Genomic DNA, 26,345 nt, shown 5'->3' with positions numbered 1-26,345 from the left:
AAACATCAGTCGTGTTGCATTGTGGTATATGGAGCTGCCTGAAGTGTACTTCCCTCGGTCAATATCAAGTCTGTCCATATAAACTTCAAGTTGAATGCACTTCAAAATTGGAAAATTTGCAAGTGTGTGTCTAAAAGTGACTGGAACGCAGCCCTGATGTCACTCCTTTGACCTTTGACCCACTCCCTCAAATATCTCATCCTGACCCCTTAATTTTAAATAGTTATAATTTATTTTGGATTACTTTTAAATTCTATTTTTATTTTTAAATAACTGGTTTTATTTTTATTTATAGTTTGTATTATTTTATTTTTTATTTATTTTCATTTTGAAGTATCTCACACTAAATGTCACTCTTTTGACCTTTGACCCCACTCCCTCAAATATCATGACACCAAAAGTCCTTCAAACATCCAGAAAACTCAAACATTCATTTCCATTCTAGTCCAATTTGAAATTCAGTTAGTGTTTCAAACTTTAATGAAGGTTTTGACCGATATTTGAATAGAAATCAGGTTTCTTCTTATCTCCTCTATTAACATAAATTAAATTAGGCCAGTCCGCGAAAGCACATCTCTGCTGGCCGTAGTGAATTTCATTAGTTCTGACGCTCTGAGAGTGTGTTTGGATTTATTATGAATGAGTCTCCGTGTGTGTGTGTGTGTGTGTTTTCTGGCTCCTCGTGGGAAAGGCTCTGGTAAACACGTTCGCCGGGGCTGTTAGACTCCCACAAACAGCCAAAACACCAGCGGCTCCGTGTGGAGGACCACCAGTGCCAGACGCTATTATTAGCCTTCAGAAAACACTCTCTCTGCCACCTCGACCCACGGAAACTTACAGCGCGCAGACATGTTTTAACGTGATGACGATGACAGATTGAAAGAGCTAAAGAGATATTTTTCTCAGAACTGCAAGTTTAGTCCGAACTGTGAGATATAAACATGTGAATTGCAATAAAAAAAGTCAGTATTGCAAGAAAAAACTCAGAATTGCAAGGAAAAAAAGTCAGAATACGATAAAAAAAGTCAGATTCGCGATAAAGTCAGAATTGTGATTAAAAAAGTCAGAATTGCAAGAAAAACAGTCAGAATTGCATAAAAAAGTCAGAATATGTTTTTAAAAAGTCAGAATTGCAGGAAAAAAAGTCAGAATTGCATAAAGTCAGAATATGATTTTAAAAAAAGTCAGAATTGTGATAGTCAGAATTGCAAGAAAAAAGTCAGAATTGTGATAGTCAGAATTGCAAGAAAAAAGTCAGAATTGCAAGACAAAAAGTCAGAATTGCAAGAAATAAGTCAGAATAGCAAGAATAAAGTCAGAATTCTGATAAAGTCAGAATTTCGATTAAAAAAAAAGTCAGAATGTGATTAAAAAAGACAGAATAGCAAGAAAAAAGTCAGAATTGCAATTAAAAAAGTTATTATTTTGATTTAAAAAGTCAGAATAACAAGAAAATAATGAATAATGATTAAAAAAAGTCAGAATTGGAAGAAAAACAGTCTGCATAGCAAGAAAAAAGTCAGAATTGCGATAAAGTCATAATTTCAAGAAAAAAAGTCAGAATTGCGAGGGAAAAAAGTCAGAATTGCGAAAGAATTGCAAGAAAAAAAGTCAGAATTGCGAAAGAATTGCATAAAAAAAGTCAGAATACGATAAAAAAAGTCAGAATTGCGAAAGAATTGCATAAAAAAAGTCAGAATTGCGATTAAAAAAAAGTCAGAATTGTGATTAAAAAAGTCAGAATTGTGATTAAAAAAGTCAGAATTGCAAGAAAAACAGTCAGAATTGCATAAAAGTCAGAATATGTTTTTTAAAAAGTCAGAATTGCAATAAAAAAGTCAAAATTTCAGGAAAAACAGTCAGAAATGCATAAAGTCAGAATATGATTTAAAGAAAGTCAGAATTGTGATAAACTCAGAATTGCAATAAAAAAGTCAGAATTGTAAGAAAAACAGTCAGAATTGCAGTTAAAAAAAGTTATTATTTTGATTAAAAAAGTCGGAATAACAAGAAAAAAAGTCAGAATTGCGATAAAAAAGAAATGAAAAATCGTAATTATCTTTTAAAATGTTTTATTCTGTGGCGGAGACAAGCTTCTAGGTGTCAAATAACAGACATTATTTAATTTTTTAGAATGTTTTCAAATATTTATTTTTTTTGTCTGAAAGTATAAATATAAGTATAACATATTTTAGGTTCTGTAGTTCATTTCATGTTTTTAATTAGAAGTTTTTAACCTTTTGGCCCCAAAAACAATTTGACATTTCTTTGTCAAGTTAGTCTGAATATAACAGAGAAAATAGTTTTAAGATTTCTATTAAGGTTTGCACCATTTTGTTTTTTTAAACAGTCCTGTGGTGTGACTTAGGAATAGTTTTTTTAGATATGAATATGAATAGTTGCATATTTAAAAAATATATATATATTTAAATGTACAAATAAAAAGTCATGAAAAGAATAGATGTTATTTTCAATTAACACAATATTAATTATAGAACTTGCTGTGTGGTTGCTAAGATGCTGTTTGCATGTTGCTAAGGAGTTGCTATGGAGTTCTGTGGTGTTGCTATGTGCTTGTTGTGGGCATTGATAAAGATGTTCTCAGGCTGTTTTTCAGCCCTTTTATTGTCCGCCAACTGAAAATCATCCAATCGATTGGTAGTTGAGCACTGTGACATCATGTGATCTGTTTTAAAAGCCCAGGCTGTCGTTGTGTTTCATGTTCATTACTAAAGTGAAATCTTCCACAGGCCTGCTGAGTCCAGGCTTTCAGAAGAAAGGTCGTAAATGAACAGACGGACAGATAGAAAGGCAAACGCCCCCGTGCTGGATGTCAGTGAACTTGCATTTTCTCTTTTAATATCAGAATGTACATCATTGGCATTAGCATCACACACACACACACTATAAATCAAGGCACTGATACACAATAAATCGAGGCCTGTGTTTTGCTGCCGGCGCTTCATCCTCCCACACGCGTGTCTAATGGCCGCTGACGAACAACATGCATTTGTGTCATTGATAAAAGCACCATCAAATGCAAATGTTAGCGCTAGTCTTTATTAGCCTGCACTGATTTCCAGTATGATAGCAGAAAGCGTGAAATAAAGCAGTATTGTATCCCACAATGCCATAGATTTGACATTTCTATTCCAGCGTGACGAATGAATCATGAGTAATAATAACAGCGATATTTCCTTCTGTTGAATTTATTTGCTTAAAACAAAAACTGAATTATACACGCAGAAAATGTGGCTCATAAAAATAATCTGAATTAAAGGGATAGTTCACTTTAAATTAATTTTTGATATGTTTTATCTTACCTCAAGGGCATCCAAGATGTAGGTGTCTTTGTTTCCACAGTAGTTTCAATTTTGACATTTTTAGGTCAAACCGTTCTTGTCTGTCAGTCATATAATGGAAGTCTATGGTCACCACCTCAAAGAGCATGCACAGAGAAGTCCAAATTAAACATGATTTAATGACTCGTGAATGTAAGTACACATTGATGGCCTAAGACACGAAACGAGCGGTTTGTGTGAGAAAACCAACAGTATTTATATCGTTTTTACCTCGTGTAATTATAGCCACAAAGCGCCCGCGCCCTCAGATCACTTGGACGTGGCTGTGATTACAAGAGGTAAAAACGATATAAATACTGTTGGTTTTCTCACACAAACCGCTCGTTTCGTGTCTTCAATGTGTACTTGCATTTACAAGTCATTAAATCATGTTTAATCTGGACTTCTCTGTGCTGCTCTTTGAGGTGGTGACCATAGACCTCCATTATATGACTGACAGAAAAGAACGGTTTGACCTAAACTGTGGAAACAAAGATCTTGGATGCCCTTGAGGTAAGCTAAAACATACCAAAAATTAATTTCAAAGTAAACTATCCCTTTAATTTCTTCTTTTAATCATAGACTCACTTCATTTTGATACATTTTGATCAGAAAGCAAGAATTAATAATCTTCAGGCAGTTTGCTGAATTCGATGGCATATGCAGAGCGACCGCAAAAACGCAATATTGTAAAGATACGGCTCGTTTCTCTTTTGTATAAGTGCATCAGATGGAGGGTTAAAGAGATTCTCTGGTCCACAGTGTGAAGATTAGACAGACTTGGCCGGGATCTTCTCTTCTATATCCAAGCGCAGTGGCTCCTCGCCCAGAGACTCGACCTTTCACTGCGTGCCAGAGCAACAACAACCAGAAAAACAAACAGCAGCCGTGTAATTTATGAGCGCCCACTCCCGCTGATGCCAAATAACCTGATTAAATCTGCTCCGTTACAGCCAGGTGATAGATTTACCCAACCAATCGGGAATTTGTCTCACTTACGAACAAAATCAATCAAGAAAAGAGTGGAAAAAAAGAAGTCAACTAATAACTGCACTAGAAACATGTTGTTTATCTATCCTGAATGACTCAGCTCATACTCATCGCAGTTCATTTGCCTCCCACGTGCATTTCACAAACCGATGCATTTAATGACGTTGAATAGTATTTTCATGTATGTGTCATGTTGTGAATTGTGATCAGCCTGGCGTTAGCGTTATATAACTATCCGAGAGCGATTCATCAACAGCCTGTGCTGTTATCAGCGCTGAGCTGAACATGTGAGGATGATAAACACTGTATTAGTATGCGCTGTTGGCTTTTCCAGTCGATCGCATCGCTTGTCTCTTACGTGGAGACGAAAAACTGCTGGAAGGCCGTATATTAACCCCTTTTACGTAATCGAGGTTGTGCATAACCATCCACTCTCGTTCAGACCTTTTATGGGGACGATTTTAGGCACATTCTCCCCCAGTGCGCTGCCATTACGTGATCTGAGTAATGAACGAGTGCGGTGAGCTGAGAAATTAGCATGTCAGGTGAATTTATGCGCTTAAAATGTCTGAATGTCATTTGCTTTCATATTTTATTGTCCAATGCATGTGATATATTGTATAGAAATGTTATTATTTTATATGCAAAACGCTGAGGTTTGTACAGCTGATTCAAATATGACTGTTGCTTGCTTTCATTCACTAATCTTTATGATTGGATTTATTTGATCAAAAATACAGTAAAAATTGTGAAATATTATTACTATTTAAATCATCTGTTTTCTATGTGAATATGCAGTAAAGTGTAATTTATTCTTGTGTATTTTCAGCATCATTACTCCAGTCTTCAGTGTCACATGATCCTTCAGAAATCACTTTAATATGAGGATCTGATGCTCATTTATGATTATTATCATCAATTTTGAGAATGGTTTGAACCAAAGGTTAGTGTAAGTGAAAAAATAATTTTAAAATGTATTCAGAAAAGATGTTTTAAATTGATCATTAGTAACAGTAAATACATTAATTATGTTACAAATGATTCTATTTCAAATAAATGCCTTTCTATTCATCGACAATTCCTGAAAAATAAAATGTTTCCGCTGTTTCCAACACTGATAATAATCATGAATGTGTCTTGATCATCAGATCCTCATATTAGAGTGATTTCTGGAGGATCATGTGACACTGAAGACTGGAGTAATGATGCTGAAAATCACAGGAATAAATTACACTTTACTGTATATTCACATAGAAAACAGATGATTTACATTACAATAATATTTCACAATTTTTACTGCATTTTTATTTTTTACTGTAGCAGAAGAGACTTTCAAAAAACATTAAAGATGCTTTTCAAAGCTCCTGACTTTGCTTTGAGATCGATAGCATCTATATTAAATATTGTATGCATAATAATGCACAGTAAAAATACCTGAACTAATCACCTCTCTGTAAATGATTAATAACACTTGACTATATATTCACATAGATAACAGCTGTTTTACATTAAAAATACAGTAAAATGTTTGAAATATTATTACACTGTAGCAAAAGAGACTTTCAGAAAACATTAAAATGTTTCCAGTCTTGTTTCTTCAGCAGATACAAGAGCTCCTGACTTTGCTTTGAGATCGAGAGCATCTATACTAAAAATTGCACTTGTGTAATGATGCACAGTAAAAATAGCTGACCTAATCCCCTCTCTGTAAATAATAAATAACACTTTACTATATATTCACATAAAAAACAGCTGTTTTACATTGTAATAATATTTCACAATTTTTACTGTAGCAGAAGAGACTTTCAAATAACATTTAAAAATGATTTTATTCGATTTTTTTTATTATTATTTGCTTTTAGATCGATAGCATCTATATTAAAAATTGCACTTGTATAATGATGCACAGTAAAAATCCCTGACGTAATGCCCTGTCTGTTGTCCTCCACAGGTGTGTAGAGTGACGTGTCTGAATCATTTTTGGTCCCAAATTTGTATACATTTTACTGGTAGTCTGAATGAAAGCTTTTTGGGTATAATATGTCACAGTTTACTTTATTTTGCCTTTATAAATTTGCCTTGCACTTACATAAATTAACTATCCTGTCCTTCACCCTCTAATAAAAAAAAGGTAAAAAATTATATTGCTATAATTATCGCAAAAAAAATGTTTTGGTTTCACTGTATATTAAAAATTGCACTTGTGTAATGATGCACAGTAAAAATAGCTGACCTAATCCCCTGTCTGTAAATAATAAATAACACTTTACTGTATATTCACATAAAAAACAGCTGTTTTACAGTGTAGTAATATTTTTTTTACAATTTTTACTGTAGCAGAAGAGACTTTCAAATAACATTAAAAATGATTTTATTAGATATTTTTTATTTGCTTTAAGATCGAGAGCATCTATATTAAAAATTGCACTTGTGTAATGATGCACAGTAAAAATCCCTGACGTAATGCCCTGTCTGTTGTCTTCCACAGGTGTGTAGACTAGAGTGACGTGTCTGAATCATTTTTGGAACCAAATTTGTATATATTTTACTGGTAGTCACTGAATGAAAGCTTTTTGAGTATAATATGTCACAGTTTACTTTATTTTGCCTTCATAAATTTGCCTTGCACTTACATAAATGAACTATCCTGTCCTGCACCCTCTAGTAAAAAAAGGTGAAAAATTATATTGCTATAATTATCGCAAAAAAAAGTTATATTAAAAATAGCACTTGTGTTATTATGCACAGTAAAAATAGCTGACCTAATCCCCTCTCTGTAAATAATAAATAACACTTTACTGTATATTCACATAGAAAACAGCTGTTTTACATTGTAGTAATATTTTTTTTTTTACAATTTTTACTGTAGCAGAAGAGACTTTCAAAAAAACATTAAAAATGATTTTATTCGTTTTTTTTATTTCTTTTGAGATCGATAGCATCTATATTAAAAATTGCACTTGTGTAATGATGCACAGTAAAAATAGGTGACCTAATCCCCTCTCTGTAAATAATAAATAACACTTTACTGTATATTCACATAAAAACGCGCTGTTTTACATTGTAGTAATATTTTTTTACAATTTTTACTGTATTTTTACTGTAGCAGAAAGAGACTTTCAAATAACATTAAAAATGATTTGATTCGATTTTTTTAAATTTGCTTTGAGATCGAGAGCATCTATATTAAAAATTGCACTTGTGTAATGATGCACAGTAAAAATAGCTGACCTAATCCCCTCTCTGTAAATAATAAATAACACTTTACTGTATATTCACATAAAAACGCGCTGTTTTACATTGTAGTAATATTTTTTTACAATTTTTACTGTATTTTTACTGTAGCAGAAAGAGACTTTCAAATAACATTAAAAATGATTTGATTCGATTTTTTTAAATTTGCTTTGAGATCGAGAGCATCTATATTAAAAATTGCACTTGTGTAATGATGCACAGTAAAAATAGCTGACCTAATCCCCTCTCTGTAAATAATAAATAACACTTTACTATATATTCACATAAAAAACGCTGTTTTACATTGTAATAATATTTCACATTTTTACTGTATTTTTACTGTAGCAGAAAAGACTTTCAAATAACATTAAAAATGATTTTATTAGATATTTTTTATTTGCTTTCAGATCGAGAGCATCTATATTAAAAATTGCACTTGTATAATGATGCACAGTAAAAATAGCTGACCTAATCCCCTCTCTGTAAATAATAAATAACACTTTACTATATATTCAAATAAATAACAGCTGTTTTACTGTCACCACCCTTGGACCTTCTGTGTGTTGTCATTTACCACGTGTGCCCCTCATCTGAGTTCTCCGCCCTCATCTGTTTCCATGGACACTAATCACCTCCCGCACAGCTGATTGTCATTTGTTCATCACCGTCACTGTGTATTTAAGTTCCTGCCTGTCTTCACTCCCTTGTCCGGTATTGTTTGTATGTTACATGCTGTCATCCTGTCAACCCGTCTGCCTGTTCCTGAGCTTCATTAATTAAAGTATTTGTGTTTATTCTACCCTCCTCGTCGTCCTCCTTGACCAGCCCGTGACAGAATACCGGACCAAAATTCAAGATGAACATCGATTTCATCACCCTCGCTGAATTCTCATCTGATTTTGTTTCGTTTTCCAGAGACTTTGTTTCCCTTGCACTCTCCAGCCCCCTCGATGATGAGACCCTGAAGACCCTGTTCTGGATCGGGGCCACCTACCACCAGCACTTCGACCTCCCAGACACCTCTAACCTGGACTGGAAGGAGGCCGTTTCCCGGTGTCTGGAGAGCGTCGAAGCCCGATCCAGAACACTGCCAGACCCAGAGCCGGAATTACCACCCTCGACCGCGGAGATCTCGTGCGTGCCCCCGCAGACGGAGAGCTACCACCCGCCGCGACGCGTCAACCAGTGCCCGAGACGAAGAGGACAGAGTTGACCCTCGCCCCGGAGGAGGAGCTCCAACAGGAGTCTGACCAGGGGTGTGAGCCCACTACATCTGCGGACGAGGGGACTAATTTCCTGGAACTGGAGGACTGGCTGATGAAACCCAGGACACTGGAGATCGTTCCCGCCCTATCCCACCCGTCATCTGCATCTATTTCATGTTTTGTACCATCCTGTGATGACTTCTGTCCTGCCGTCTGTCTGATTCACTCCTTCCCATCACCGTTCCCAGTCAGTCCTCCAGCCTCGCCGCTGCTGGATGTGCGCAGCCCTGCACCATCTCCGTGGGGAGTCCCCGACGTCGAGCGGCAGGTCAGCCCACCATCCGCAGCGCCTGTGTTCGAGGATCCCACGGCTTCGCCTCCAGCCTCGGTCCTCGACACTCCATCTCGGCCAGTCGACCTGCCAGCTCCGTCTTGGCTCCTCCCACCTGCGCCTCCGCCTGAGACCATCGAGACATCGGCTGCAGCGGGTTCCCTCGTCCTGCCGGCTCCCCCTTGGTCAGTCGTCACTCTGCCTGCGCCACGGACTTGCGGTCAGTCTACTGCGTTTGATCCCTCCACCCCTTTGGCTTCTGCGGGCTCCTCCTTCCCTGTGGCGTCTCCTCTGTCCTCCCTCACTCCACCTCCACCTCAGCTCTCGGGCACTCTGGCTACGGCTCCAGCGCTCGTCGCCGCGACGTCACCGGGGTCTCCCATACCGGTGACGTCGCTTGAGTCCACCGGCTCTCCGTCTACGCCGAGAGATCCTGCCACCGAGTCTCCGTCGATCATCCCCCAGCTACCGTCAGTCCCCTCGCCATCTGGTTGCTTCCCTCCGTCTTCTCTGCCATCGGCTGTCGGTACTGGGAGGCTCTGGGTCTGCGCCACCGCGCCATCCCCATCGAGGCCGCCAGGGAATCGTCATCGTCCCCTCACCGTCCCGTCACTCCAGCCTCTCGTCTGTGTTCCACCATCATCTCGTCCTCCACCTGAACCTCCCCCGGTTCCCCCTCCGTCATTTTGCCACGGCGCGAGGTCGCGCCTTGCCGGAGGGGGGCGATCTGTCACCACCCTTGGACCTTCTGTGTGTTGTCATTTACCACGTGTGCCCCTCATCTGAGTTCTCCGCCCTCATCTGTTTCCATGGACACTAATCACCTCCCGCACAGCTGATTGTCATTTGTTCATCACCGTCACTGTGTATTTAAGTTCCTGCCTGTCTTCACTCCCTTGTCCGGTATTGTTTGTATGTTACATGCTGTCATCCTGTCAACCCGTCTGCCTGTTCCTGAGCTTCATTAATTAAAGTATTTGTGTTTATTCTACCCTCCTCGTCGTCCTCCTTGACCAGCCCGTGACATTTACATTGTAATAATATGTCACAATTTTTACTGTAGCAGGAGAGACTTTCAAATAACATTAAAAATGATTTTATTAGATATTTTTTATTTGCTTTAAGATCGAGAGCATCTATATTAAAAATTGCACTTGTGTAATGATGCACAGTAAAAAAATCCCTGACGTAATGCCCTGTCTGTTGTCTTCCACAGGTGTGTAGACTAGAGTGACGTGTCTGAATCATTTTTGGAACCAAATTTGTATATATTTTACTGGTAGTCACTGAATGAAAGCTTTTTGAGTATAATATGTCACAGTTTACTTTATTTTGCCTTCATAAATTTGCCTTGCACTTACATAAATGAACTATCCTGTCCTGCACCCTCTAGTAAAAAAAGGTGAAAAATTATATTGCTATAATTATCGCAAAAAAAAGTTATATTAAAAATAGCACTTGTGTTATTATGCACAGTAAAAATAGCTGACCTAATCCCCTCTCTGTAAATAATAAATAACACTTTACTGTATATTCACATAGAAAACAGCTGTTTTACATTGTAGTAATATTTTTTTTTTTACAATTTTTACTGTAGCAGAAGAGACTTTCAAAAAAACATTAAAAATGATTTTATTCATTTTTTTTATTTCTTTTGAGATCGATAGCATCTATATTAAAAATTGCACTTGTGTAATGATGCACAGTAAAAATAGCTGACATAATCCCCTCTCTGTAAATAATAAATAACACTTTACTGTATATTCACATAAAAACGCGCTGTTTTACATTGTAGTAATATTTTTTTACAATTTTTACTGTATTTTTACTGTAGCAGAAAGAGACTTTCAAATAACATTAAAAATGATTTGATTCGATTTTTTTAAATTTGCTTTGAGATCGAGAGCATCTATATTAAAAATTGCACTTGTGTAATGATGCACAGTAAAAATAGCTGACCTAATCCCCTCTCTGTAAATAATAAATAACACTTTACTATATATTCACATAAAAAACGCTGTTTTACATTGTAATAATATTTCACATTTTTACTGTATTTTTACTGTAGCAGAAAAGACTTTCAAATAACATTAAAAATGATTTTATTAGATATTTTTTATTTGCTTTCAGATCGAGAGCATCTATATTAAAAATTGCACTTGTATAATGATGCACAGTAAAAATAGCTGACCTAATCCCTTGTCTGTAAATAATAAATAACACTTTACTATATATTCAAATAAATAACAGCTTTTTTACATTGTAATAATATGTCACAATTTTTACTGTAGCAGGAGAGACTTTCAAATAACATTAAAAATGATTTTATTAGATATTTTTTATTTGCTTTGAGATCGATAGCATCTATATTAAAAATTGCACTTGTGTAATGATGCACAGTAAAAATAGCTGACCTAATCCCCTCTCTGTAAATAATAAATAACACTTTACTATATATTCAAATAAATAACAGCTGTTTTACATTGTAATAATATGTCACAATTTTTACTGTAGCAGGAGAGACTTTCAAACAACATTAAAAATTATTTTATTAGATATTTTTTATTTGCTTTGAGATCGAGAGCATCTATATTAAAAATTGCACTTGCGTAATGATGCACAGTAAAAATCCCTGTCGTAATGCCCTGTCTGTTGTCCTCCACAGGTGTGTAGAGTGACGTAGAGGGAGGCTCATGGCTTCCTCGTGGGGCCGGGGCCGGCTGTGGTGTGTGGGTCTGATTCTGGCCCTCGCGTCCCCTGACCCCTGCTCGGGTTGCCCACCTCGCTGTGACTGCGCGCCTCAGCTCCGCTCCGTGTCCTGCCAGCGCAAGCGCTTATCCGGCGTTCCCGAGGGCATCCCGACAGAGACCAGGCTCCTGGATTTGAGCCGGAACCGTTTGCGCTGGGTCGCGCCGGGAGATCTGGCTCCGTATCCGCGCCTGGAAGATGTGGATCTCAGTGAGAATCTCATCACGACGCTGGAGCCCAACGCCTTCGCTAGCCTTCAGGCCCTGCGCTCGCTGAGACTCCGGGGAAACCAGCTGAAGCTTGTGCCCATGGGAGCGTTCGCACGACTCGCTAACCTCACCGCACTGGACCTGAGTGAGAACAAGATCGTCATCCTGCTGGACTACACCTTCCAGGATCTGCGCAGTCTCAAACATTTAGAGGTCTGTCGCTTTTGGCTTGCTTAGTTGGGGACATTTAACATTTAAAGGTGCAGTGTGTAATATTTAGGCGGATCTGTTGACGGAAATGCAATATCATATAGAAAAATTTGAATATTGATCAAAAATTCATTTATTTCAGTAATTAAACTTAATTAGACTCATTACATGCAAAGTGAGATATTTCAAGCCTTTATTTGCTATAATTTTGATGATTATGCCTTACAGATATGAAAACCTTTTCACAATATTCTAATTTTGAATTTGGGGTTTTCATATCTGTAATCCATAATCATCACAATTATAACAAATAAAGGCTTGAAATATCTCACTTTGCATGTAATGAGTCTAATATATTAGTAATATATTAGTCTATAATATATTAGTTTCACCTTTTAAGTTGAATTACTGAAATAAATTAGCTTTTGCACGATATTTAATTTTTTTGAGTGTTCACCTGTACATGACTGTGTTCAGTGGTGTACAAAGACCTTATTTAATAACTCATTATGTTTTTAATACGTTATAATGAGCGTTTCTCTACACACACCGCTGGTCCGCTTAGATCCATATGTTTCTACGGTGGCCCTGAATGGACAAACGCGTTTCATCACTGTTGTTCTTTGTGTAAAGAAGCTGCTAAAGTCAGCGAATAAAACACTGACACAATGATGAACAAGCTACGATAATATTCGCAATAACATCGTTTTACTGAATAATCAAGTAAACGTAATTTCTTAATTTATCTTTGTAAAGAAACCTCATTGCTTAACTGGCGACTCACTTCCTGTCGGCCGCCGTAACTTCTGTTGGGTGCAATTCACAAACGCACCACTAGATGCACTAAAAATTACACACTGCACCTTTAATATTCAACAGTAATATTGTTCTGCCTGCACTGACACCATTATATGAGAACTGAGCTGGACGATGACATCACAGTTTTCTCCAGAGCGGCTATATATATAAATTAACTAAATTGATAACTTTTTTTACAACAAAAATTAATCATCCCTGAACTTCCTTAAGCTGCACTGTGACGCTTATTTTCTGGAAACAAACTTTTATCTCTGTAAAGCTGCTCTGAAACACTGTGTGTTGTATAAAGTGCCGTATAAATAAAGGTGACTTGACATAAAAGTCCCTTAAAGAAAAGTCTGGTCTTTGCTGCCAGCTGTTTTTATTTCTAGGACAGGATTTACCAAAACAGGGAACTGATTAAATTATAACTAAAAGGATAAATAAATGGAGCTGCACAACTGTGATTATGAAATCAAAGGCTGTGGTTTAATTAAACTATAATCCATAACATGCGAGCAGCTCCTGATCTGGTGTTCTCCAATTTTTTAACAATAATTTATGAAGAATTGAAGACATAAATATTAGTATTGTAGTGTAAAGTTATTTATTATTTTATTATATTGATCAGATATTCATTTTTATATTTTATTATATTGATAAGATATTCATTTTTATTTTAAAGTTCAATTTTAATTTATTTTCATGACGCAATATATAACTAAATAAGTGCAATAATATTTATGTACACTAACGATATATATATATATATATATATATATATATATATATATATAAATTACTAAATATGCAACTAAAATTAAAAATGAAAGCTTATTTATTTATTTGTGTTTTTTCCCATGGTAATCCAGATATTTTGTGCAAGTGTTTACAAAAAATGTAAACATTTATTTATCTATTTATTTGTTTTATTTATTTATTTATTTATTTCCAAGCTTATCCAGATGTTGTGTGTGCATTCACTACAAAAAAGTATAGATTTATTTATTTATTAGCAAACTAATCCAGATGTTGTACACGTATTTACTGGTAAAATAAAATAAAAATGAAATTACTAAAAATGCATTTATTTATTTATTTATATATTTATTTACAAACTAATCCATATCTTGTGCATGTATTTACAAAAATTACCAACATTTCCCTAAAATAAAAATGAAATCGAAAGCATATTTATTTATTTATTTCCAAGCTAATCCAGATGTTGTGCATGCATTCACAACAAAAAAAAAGTTTATTTATTTACAAGCTAATCCAGATTTTGTACATGCATTCACAACAAAATTGCAACAAAAAAATATATCCAAGTTAATCCAGATGTTTTGCATGCATTCTCAAAAAAATGAATGAATTAATGTCCAAGCTAATACAACTATTGTGCATGCGTTCTGGAGAAAAACACAAGCATTGGCTCTCTCAAACATCATTCCTTTAATAACTTGACTTTGAACACGTGGTCAGTCTCTGTCCTTCTGCTTCAGTAAAAGCACCCTGATTGCATTGGTAATAACCATTCTGTCCTGGTTTTCCAGGTGGGGGACAATGACCTGGTCTACATCTCTCACAAGGCGTTCTCAGGACTGATAGGTCTGGAAGATCTGACCATCGAGAGGTGCAACCTGACGTCCATATCGGGCCAGACTCTGTCGTATCTGCGAAACCTGGTGACCCTTCGCCTGCGCCACCTCAGCATCTCCGCTCTGGAGGACCAGAACTTCCGCAAGCTTTCTGCACTGAGAGGACTGGAGATCGACAACTGGCCCTACCTGGAGTACATCTCTCCGCTGAGCTTCCAGGGTCTCAATCTCTCCTGGCTCTTCATCACCAACACCAACATCACCTCCGTCCCGTCGGCCTCCTTCCGAAACCTGGCCTACCTGACGTCTCTGAACCTGTCCTACAACCCCATCTCCGTGCTCGAGTCCTGGGCCTTCAGAGACCTCATCAGGCGTGTGCAAAGATGCTTTTTTTACGTCATGTGACCAGTCTGAAATTAAGTTTTTCACACACCGCCCAATTTCGATTCTACATTCAGTTACCGGCCATTTAAAATTTCTACTAGCCAAAAAAAAGAAAAAAAAAGAAGAATAAACCAGATTAAGTATGTTGCAGCTTATATATATATACAGGTAAAACTCAAAACATGAGAATATCGTGCAAAAATTCTACTTAAAAAGGTGAAATTAATATATTATATAGACACATTACATGAAAAGTGAGATATTTCAAGTCTTTATTTGCTATAATTTTGATGATTATTAATTTCTTACAGTTTATGAAAACCCCAAATTCAAAATTTGAATACTGTGAAAAGGTTTTCATATCTGTAAGCCATAATCATCAACATTATAACAAATAAAGGCTTGAAATATCTCACTTTGCATCTAATGAGTATATAATATAATAGTTTCAGCTTTTAAGTTGAATTACTGAACGATATTCTCATTTTCGAGTTTCACTTGTACATATAAAATTTGGATTTCAAGTTAGCAGAAATGAGCAGACTCTGCATGATACAGTACGCTGCACTGTAAAAAAAAAAAAAAACCTGCTTGCCTTAAAATCTTAAGTTGATTGAACTAGAAAAAGTGAGTTAATACAATGAAGGAGATTAATTTAATCATCAGAAACTCAAAATTATATGTTACCTGAACTAAATAAATTATTTAAGTTGATTTGACAAAAGAAAAAAATGTTGTGATAACTACACTGTAAAAAATATTGTTGGTTTAACTTAAAAAAGTAAGTAACCTGGGTTGCCTTAAAATTTTAAGTTGATTGAACTGGAAAAAGGGAGTTAATTTAATCATCAGAAACTCAAAATAATAAGTTATCTCAACTAAATAAATTATTATAAAGTTGATTTGACAAAAGAAAATATGTTGTGATAACAAATCTTGAAAATATTTTTTTTTACAGTTTTAATATATCATGAGGACTCACGAGTTGCGTATTTGCGCTAAATCCGCACAGATTTGACTCACACAAACTTTGTGTATATATAATGAGTAATACGACAAATTGACTCGTGATTTAATGGCGTTTCCGCCACTGTTGATTTTTACACTCTTTCGGTGTGTGTTCATTTCAAACCCTGAATTTTAGGTCGAATCGGTTCCCTTGAACATGCTAATCTGTTGAAACTCAATAAAACCCCTTTAACTTCAATCGTCCTTGTTTTCCAGGCTGAAGGAACTGCACATGATCAGCACAAACCTGCTGACGGTCGAGCCGCACGCTTTAGGAGGCTTACGGCAAATCCGAGTCCTGAATCTGTCCAACAACGAGCTGGTGACTCTGGAGGAGAGTTCCTTCCACTCGGTGAACAGCCTCGAGACGCTGCGAGTCGACGGGAACCCGCTGTCCTGCGACTGCCGCTTGCTGTGGATCCTGCAGCGCCGACGAACGCTGAACTTCGACGGGAAGATGCCGGTGTGCGCCGGACCTCCGGAAGTCCAGGGGTTCACGTTGAGCACCTTCACGGATTCGGCGTTATTCGATTACTTCACCTGTCAGAAGCCGAAGATTCGAAACCGTAAGTTGCAACAGGTCACGACAAACGAAGGCCAAGCGGTTTCGTTTCAGTGCCGTGCCGAAGGCGAACCGGTTCCGGTGATTATATGGATCTCGCCTCAGCGACGACGAATCACTCCTAAATCAAACGGGAGGATTACGGTTCTCCCGGGCGGGACGCTTGAGATTCGTTACGCGCAAGTAACGGACAGTGGTACGTATATCTGCATTGCTAGCAACGCCGGCGGAAACGACACATACTTCGCGACGCTAACCGTAAAAAGCCAACCGGCGGATTCGGCGTTCGTCACCAATCGTTCGCTGTACGCGTCGGATTTCAACGACACCGGGCTCAACAGCACGCGTGTTTTCCTGAAGTTCACGCTGGACTTGACCACCATCCTCGTGTCCACGGCCATGGGGTGCATCACGTTCCTGGGCGTCGTGCTCTTCTGCTTCCTCCTGCTGTTCGTGTGGAGTCGCGGACGCGGACAGCGCAAAAATAACTTCACCGTGGAGTATTCGTTCAGGAAGACCGAAGGGCCGGCCACCACCGCGGGAGCCGGAGCCACGCGCAAGTTCAACATGAAGATGATATGAAACCACGCAGCCAGGGGCCCAATGGGGGAAGCTTAGACGCCCAACACACACACACACAGTGCTGATGCGCAGAAGCTCACACACACGCACGCCGGCTATGCGGTATTACTATTGTACGATAATTCATTAGCTAAAACTATTTAAAAAATGTTGGTCAGCTTTTTTAACTTTGTTTAAAGTTGAAGTAGTCTACTTAAAATTAATAGAATTAAAATGGGCAACGATTAATCGCATCCAAAATTAAAGTTTGTGTTTACTTAATATATGTGTGTGTAGTGTGTATAATTAATTTGTATATATAAATACACACACATGTATGTGTATATTTAAGAAAAATGTGTTATTAATATATCAAATATTTCTATTTTTATATAATATTAATTATGTATAAATATATATAAAGTATATACATGCAAATATTTCTTAAATATATACATGCGTGTGTGTGTATTTATATATACAAGTTAATTATACACACTACACACACATGTATTATGTAAATGTAAACTTTTATTTTGGATGCGATTAATCGTTGCCCATCCCTAGTAATAACTCATCTAAAAACTACATAGAAATTTATATATATAAGTTTTCATACGTTTGTTGTGTTTGGTTTTATTTTTTTTAATTGCATATTTTTTTCAGTGTATGTCAGTAAATTAAATTTATTTTTTAAAATATATTGTAAAAAATCAGTATATATTTATATTGTTTTTTTTATATATTTTCTGTTTTCATTTTAATTTATTAGGCTTTATTTTTCCTCAATTTAGTGTATTTACTATATATATAAGTATATTCAATATATTTAACAATATGTATAATTTAATGTCAATTACACTTTTATAATTTTTTCAATTATAGAGGCTAAATATCAGTTGTTTTATTTAAGTTATTTTCAGTTTTATTAATTTTAGCACTTCTACTTTAAACAAAATGTTTTATTTGATTTGTATTAATGTACTATTTTTAAAAAATAGTTTTAGTTAACAATATTAACGCTACATACGCAAGCCAGATCATGGTGTGATGACCCTGTTGTGCAGTTGATGGCTAAAAATGCGATAACAAATATAGACTTTTTGCACTTTTAGGAGCAAATTGCAATTGGGAAAACTCAGATTTGCATTTATTAACTGCATTTGCATTTAAGACTTTAATAGGTTTCCTTTCACCTGTTTCCCGGCTCATATCTGTCATCTTAAAGCTGCTGTTTTCATAAAAACTAACGGCAAGAAAATTTGCTCTTTAGAGTTGCTAATTAGCATAGTAATTTAGAGACAAATGCAGCCGAGGCAATTTCCATAATGCGCTCCTCTAATACAACGCCCACTTCCACAAAGCCACAGCTGAGCCGAGACTAAATTAGACGTGAATCGATTGATTTGGCAAATTGTAATGATGTGTTTGATTTGCACCGAACAGCAAACAAACACCACGACAGGCGTTCTGCGATGAGCATCTGTGTGAGTTGGGTCAAACACACCGGCCCGATCGCTGTCGCCGGAAGCACGGCAGGGTTTATGAAGCCAAGCCTTCGCTTCGGACTGCAGTTTGACGTGCCTAAACCGGCTCAGATGAGGTCAGGGTTGCTGATTACCCACAATCCCCCTCTCTCAGCCTCGGTTCACGCACACGCCGACGACCCACTGGCCTTCATGGGGGCAGGCGCCTGGGTGTCGAGTCCGCTAGCCGTCATGCACAGAGAAAAACACACACACTAAAGCCATATGTTTATAAGAGGTTTACAGCAATAGATCGACCGCACTTTGATTCATATTCTCATATTGCAAGTGCATATTTTATTCCCTTTACAATAAGGTTCAAACACACTGTTCTTCTAAAGCATTTGAAGATGAATAAATACAGTAACAAATGCTTGGGACCTTATTGTAAAGTGCAACCTTTTTATTTTTCGACTTTAATCCTTAAGTAATAAACTACGGTTACACTTTATTTGAAGGTGTCATTGTTACGGCGTAATTATATATTTAAGCACTGAGTAATATTAAGCAACTACATGTATTACTATACACTCTCAGAGAAAAGGTACAAAAGCTGTCACTGGGGCTGTACCTTTTCAAAAGTACCTAAAGGGTGCATAATGGTACCGTAATGGTACTTATTAGCACCTAGAATGTCCACATTAGCATCTAAAATGTCCATATTAGCACCTAAAATGTACATAATTAGCACCTAAAATGTCCATATTAGTACCTAAAATGTCCATATTAGCACCTGAAATGTCCATATTAGCACCAAAAATGTACATATTAGCACCTAAAATGTATATATTAGCACCTAAAATGGACATATTAGCACCTAAATGTCCATATTAGCACCTAAAATGTACATATTAGCACCTAAAATGTCCATATTAGCACCTATGTACATATTAGCACCTAAAATGTACATATTAGCACCTAAAATGTCCATATTAGCACCTAAAATGTACATATTAGCACCAAAAATGTACATATTAGCACCTATGTACATATTAGCACCTAAAATGTACATATTAGCACCAAAAATGTACATATTAGCACCTATGTACATATTAGCACCTAAAATGTACATATTAGCACCTAAAATGGACAAAAGTTTTCCCTTTTGAAAAGGTACAGCCCCAGTGACGGCTTTTGTACCTTTTTTCTGAGAGTGTATGGTTATGGTATAAGGTTTGGTTGAGGGTTAGTTGCAAGTAATTATGCATAATTTACTGTTATTACTACGGTAAGTGTAACAAGGACACTGTGAAATAAAGTGTTACCTAAACTAATAAGTGATTTATGGTTTATGCATCATCACTGTGAATTCATTTTCATCGCATTCGCCATTAATCGCTCTACAGTGAAATTGCACATAATAATAATAATAATAATATGGCATATAGTCTATAATGTTAGATGCATCTCTTCAGGATTTGGATTTGCTGTGATGCACAATGATGATTCAGCAGACACACGTGTGCTTTTCTCTCATCCTGACGGTTTGTTTCGGCCGGTGTGTGAAAGTCTCTGCTTCTCCTGCCCAGTCCAACACCCCCCATATGATGATGTCATTTCCTTTTCCCATATGATGTCAATCCCCCCCGACTGGGTCTCAATGAGGGAGGGTCCCTGGCTGGTGACTACAGATGTACATGTCGCCCATCTAGTCCATGTGTCTGTGACTGTAGAGGGTATTATATTTCAAGCGTTCGTTTCAAATGTACTTTGAATTGTTTCTTTTCTTTAGTGTTTTGAAAGAAAAAAATACGTCAACCGAAACTTTAACAGAATCTGTTGTTGTCGGCACTGTTTATTGAGGTCTTTAAGGACCGGCAGCTGGTGTTGAACACAGAGAAGTTAACCAATAAGCTACAAGAGCCATAAACGAAGAATGTTGAAACTTAGACTCATCCGGAGTATGTGTGTGTGTGTGTGTGTAATATGACAAATACAGTCAAACCTGCTGGATTTACTTTGAAACAAATTGCAAGTGAAATTTTGAATCAAACATACTCCAATAATCTAAAATTTTGAGAAATAATTTTCACATGATGTTGTCATCCTAACAAGATTAGTAAATGTTACAGTTCATATCAATCATGGGTTAAATTCATTCTGCATTATTGCGCTGTCGTCTTTAGCTGTAATGATGGGGGAAGAGATGAATCGTTGATGCTCTATTGAGTTTGACTTGCATAATAGCAAAGCTAGTAGGCACACACTACGCTCCGGTCAACAATCTAGTGCACTTGGTAGGCTCCTAATGAGAAAATGATTCTGCTTTCATGATCCCTTGTTTTGGTGTAATTCGAAAGTAGTTTTCATGCGTATATAAAATGAACACTTGCCAAGCCTCAAATGCGAGGACAAATCGCTGTTGGCTAGTCGCTGTCACTCGTCATTTGGCCGGTAACATTTATATAGATTCTAACAATGCAAAATTGTGGCGACGTGAAAGTTTAAGCCTTGTCGATTTAAATATTCAAGCGCAAGAAGAAGCGTAAGGGAAGTTTTCTGTGCAAACATCCGAAGCGCATTCAAACAAAACTGTCAAAATGGCTGAATCCTTGTAAACATAACCTAGTCAGTTATGTCTTACCGTAATTCGCTGTATTCGCCCTTAAAGTGACAGTAGCCTCATATTCCTGCAGCTGTCTTTGTTTTTAATGTTAATAAAACAACAAAAGACAAACAACAATCACTCATTACTCTTGACTGAATAACTTTTGTAACTTTAATAAGGATTAATCCTCGTGGCTGGTAAAAAAATATTGTGAGTGTGTGTGTGTGTGTGTGTGTGCCACTAACACTATAGAGCATTTCTAATCATCTCATATTTCAGTTGTTACCTTTAATATAGTGTAATCTTCGATGACATTAAGTGGTTAATTTCATCTTGTGACGATTAAACAATATGATATTATCTAATTAGTTATGCTGACATCAGTTGAGGCTTGTTTCAGTGTGACGTCCAGCTGGTTTGCCTGTTTTTTATGTTTGAAAACTGGGACAAATGAGAGTCTGATGATTAGTGAAGTAAATCAGGTTTGTGACCCTTTTCTGTTCTGTTCGACTCGTTTCATTGTTCTCAGACCTCACCGACATCATCCACAGTCAGTAGGTAGGAGTTGTGGTCGTGTGATGCAGTAGATGTTGTCCATGTGGCCTGTGATTCGATGTTGTTGATCGGTTGAACTGTTTGTTTAGTTAGCTCTTTCTGTTAGCGTTAGCCGCTAGCCGTGCAGTCAGTCACAGTGTTTAGGTGTGGTGATAATGATAATGGTAGAGCGAAAGATCGGAGGCTCAGCCGGGATTGATTTAACCCTTTTGAACGCCCGGCTCCCTCTTTCCCAAACCCTTCCTTTCTACATCTTATCTCCTCATATCGTTTATGAACTGGATTCAGTGCGACGTAGTTTTGCGCTGAAAAGACACTGTTCTGGATTATTTGTAAGGATTTGTAAAGCGCACTCAACATATTTGCTCCCTTTTCCGAACTTTTAATCCATTTTGTTTGCAAAAATGTCTGATGATAGCGCTACTAAAGGGTTGAGCAAAATTCAGAATTTAAGAATTGACATTGACCGCACAATGTTTAATCGGAATGACTTTTCAATTAAGCTTTTGACTAATTATATTCCTAACTAAAAGTTTCATATTCTGAAATTTATTTAATTCGTAAACCAGAGTATTCTGGGAAATGTTGTGTTTTGCATTTGTTTTTTTTTCTGTTTTGTCATTTTTATTAGTGTGTTTTTATATATATTTTTTTACTATACTTTATTTAATTTATTATTTAAACCAAACAATAAAAGAGAAATAAAATTATTTTACTTTATATTCTTACCCAGACAGCACAGGTACGTCTGCAAATGTCTGTTAAAGATCACTTCATCTGGAAAGCATCTGCTGTTTACTAACATCTGATAGACATCTTTAAGATGTTTAACATACATTCTAAATTACATCATCTAAACACGTCTTCTAAACGTCTATTTGACATCTGACAACAGGAAACGTCCTATAGATGTATTGCAGATGAGCAAACGCTATACAACAAAATACGTCTTCCAGATCAAATAGACGTCTCTGACTGTGATGTACGTGTGCTATCAGGGTAACGGTTATTTTATTTTTAGAAATGAATATGTGATGTTTATTTATTTTATTTTGTGTTCTTCATTCAAATTCTACATTGCAATTTTGCGTCCTATAATGTTCAGGAATTGAATTTGATTTTCAAAGGCATGTCAATTGGTCTCTGAATGACGCTCAACCCTCCGATACAATAAGCATTGTGCATTTACACAAGACACTGAATCTCTGATTGTGTGATCATGTATGAAATGTGCCAGTCTTTTATTTGCTCTTCTTCAGCATCACATGTTCACCTCTGTAGATTGAGCACAGCGCCCTCTATTGAGCGAGTGTCTCTCTCTCTCTCCGCTCAAAGCAACATTACAAGCATCAGCATCTGCCAACATTCATGCACAATATTCATGGAGATGCTGTTTTGTGGTTTCGAGAGGTTGAATTTCCACTAATCCGGTTGCACTGACTGTGTTCAGAATGAAATACTAAAATACTGCCCTGCATAATGCTTACTATTTTTGATTTTTTTTAAATAGTATGTGAAAATGTATATGCAGTGTGCAATGTTTTAAATTGTGCTACATTGTCAGTGCAGTCAGATTTTAGTAAATGGTGGGTTATTTGCATATATGGAAAACATGTTATATAGTGCAGATCTAGCGTGTTATTCTGAACACAGCCACTCTCATGCATATGATTCCTGAAGCACACCAAGGTCATGTTTTCTTCATATCAGAGATGGCATGTACAATAAAAACTGCTGTCTCATAAGCTCTGCTTTGTGATTTGATGTCCGGATGTTGAAGCAGAAATTAGGTCTCCGGGTCCCCGGGCCCCTCGTCAGTCTCTCCTATTGATTCTGATGCACACAAACGCTTATCGCTTGTGCTTTCCTGCAGATAATCATCATTTACAATAAACTGACACCAATTTACAGTGAAAAACACTAGCTTAAACATCCGATGTAGCCTATATATGTAATTTTATTTCAGCGTTAACCTCTAAAGAATTCATATTACACTCATATAAGTTAAGCTTGAGTACTACTAATGATTATATTATCTATATTACGCTAGTTTATGAGATACACTGAAATGGAGGTTTGTTAAAGTGCCCCTGTGGTGAAAATACAGCTTTTAATGTTGTTTATGTGTCTATTTAATATGCGTTAAGACACACCATGTGTATGTTCATAAGTTGACAGCATTGCTGAGTATTTTCTGCTTAAAACTGCAGCGAACCAAAGACACGGTGCGAAATCGCTGGTGTTTCTGACGTCACAAACGACCTTATAACCAATCAGATCAAGCAGTGGATCTCTGAGCTGAGCGAATGCGTGGAGGCGGAGCTCATTTGCATATTCATAGAGCCGCATATACTAAACGAGGGAAGGGTGTCGAGTTACATTCAAGCTATTTTAAGGCAAAAATGTTTAAATATGTCATATTGGTGATCAAAGATGAGTTTTAAGGGATGAAATGTTTGACTACAGGGGGACTTTAACACCGAATAATTTTCCACTCGTCTGGGTGATCTACTGTACAGTCTGTTTTATTTCCTCTGAACGAATAAACCCTGCTGAGAAACGGGGAAAGCGTTGAGGTGAACTCTCCGTGTGACTTTACTGCCATCCAGTGGCCAACAGCCAAACCATCGAGAATCTCCATCCACGATTCTCAGGTTTTGACGCTCTTCTTCTGCCATATGCTCTCGAATGCACATATAAATATGACTGTTAGTCATGGCAGAAAGTGTCATTGTCGAAGGGTTTTTCTAACTCTCGACCTTTATTCCTGTGGCAGTTCAGGTTTATCTAAGATAGAAACAAAACTAGTCTTAGTGCTGTGTAATGCATTTTTATTTTAATTTCTTTAGGAGTTAAATAAGATTCCATTGAATTGACTGTAGTAAAAGTTGTATGAAACTCAACAATGGTTGATATTTCTACTTGTATTAATTAGGATCAGGAATGCTATTCTTCAGAGAGTTTCCAGTCGGGATCTCTGCATGCCTTGGATTTCATTTTCTTTACATTTGATGGCGTTGCGAGCGCTAAACTTGCCAAATGCACCCCTGTACTTGTGTCAAATTCATCTGATGTCTTTATTGCTCGCTGTAAGATTGGATGACAACTCAATGGTCTGAATATGAGCCATATTCTAATCTAGTGAGATGTTTCCTATAGCATTCAGACTTTGAGTTTGAAAATATTTCAGGTATGACATGTTTGACATGATATATGTTTTTTTTTGTAATCTTGCAAAGTTTATTAATGTAAAGCAATATATTCTTGTCTTTTGCTTACTTTTGCAATGAGACATGCATTCTGTTCAACTTGGTTTGTGGACTTTCAGTGGCATTTATAAAGTTACTGAGCTCAGTCCTATGTTTCATGCATGTCACTTCCATGCGTTTAACCTTTTGCTAAATCATGCAGGAGGTTTTCAGCGCACATAATGAATGAGAGTTGAGAGAAAATACAGTTTTTCCAACTCTATTCATCCAATCTCACAGCAGCCTGGTCTTGTCTATTATAATGTGTATGAATGTTGTTTCAAGTGTTTATCTGTTATTTTATATGCATATGTTTGTTTTATACTGTTTGTCTTGTAAAAAAAAGAGTCTTTTATTCATAAAAGCATGTTGTACCCTGTTCACTGTCTTGGCTGTTTCTTGTCTGTTTGCATGTGTTTGTCATAAAATAAACATTAATCTAATTAAAGATGAATTATTTTTAAAAACACTGGCATAATTTTCCATTGTAAATGTCCCTTTTCCCCTAAAAATTATTTTGAAACAAATTCCGTACTGATTCTTCTCCAGGCCAGCAGAGGGCAGAGTTTTGCATTGCTTTGCTTCCACCGCTAGGTGTCAGTGTAGCGCTACAGTTGTTTATTCACTCAAAATATGAAACAGTTATTTTCCCCCAATATTTTATTTACTTAATTATTCAAAACACACAATTGTATTTACCCACACTGGTCTTTTTAGTTCATTGATGTTCTGTAACAGTTATCACTCAGGTTTAGCCAACTTTAAAGGACTCAACACATGAACTGTCAGTCACTGTTCAGGCCTTCATAACCACTGAGATCAAGACTGGGAAATGAAACGACTGTGATAAGATATCCAGCTTTGTGGAATTTTAAATTATTTTGATTCAGCACATACATTCACATTTGGATGTGAGATATAGGCCTATTCATTCTTTCGGTTTCCAAATTGGAAGTCCAACTCCATGGGAAAATTCAACATTATGGCCTAATACAGGCCTATTTATGAGATGAAAATACATAATGTAATAATTTTGACTTTTCACCTCAAATGACTACGGCATAATTACGATCTACCAAATATTTCTTTTCTTTTTTTTTTAGCCTAGCCTATGTGGTGGTGGTGGAAATGACCTTCCATACCACATATTTTCAACTTTTCAGCTCATAAATATGACTATGGCCTCATTTCGATTTTTTTCTGATAATATGATTTACCAAAGCATAATTTAACTAAATTTTGATTTTATTATTATTACGGAAATGGACTTCCATAATACTGAGCGAAAA

At 36.6% G+C, this 26,345-nt stretch overlaps 1 protein-coding gene across 1 annotated transcript in view; it reads left to right on the top strand.

Moving 5' to 3' along the window:
- The window catches only part of lingo3b (leucine rich repeat and Ig domain containing 3b), a 53,666-nt gene extending 35,822 nt beyond the window's left edge, over positions 1-17,844 (top strand). Inside the window, exons 2-4 of the mRNA XM_039661172.2 lie at positions 11,767-12,271; positions 14,620-15,035; positions 16,273-17,844. Coding sequence (XP_039517106.2) covers positions 11,795-12,271; positions 14,620-15,035; positions 16,273-17,200 — 1,821 coding nt within the window. The 5' untranslated portion in view covers positions 11,767-11,794 and the 3' untranslated portion in view covers positions 17,201-17,844. The remainder of the gene's footprint in view (positions 1-11,766; positions 12,272-14,619; positions 15,036-16,272) is intronic.
- Positions 17,845-26,345: the final 8,501 nt, after the last annotated feature.

The sequence above is a fragment of the Pimephales promelas genome, chromosome 5 (assembly GCF_988280905.1).
Source record: "Pimephales promelas chromosome 5, fPimPro1.hap1.1, whole genome shotgun sequence".
Taxonomy (NCBI): Eukaryota; Metazoa; Chordata; class Actinopteri; order Cypriniformes; family Leuciscidae; genus Pimephales; species Pimephales promelas.
The sequence above is the reverse complement of the archived record's forward strand: the minus strand, read 5'-3'. Positions and strand labels throughout refer to the sequence as shown.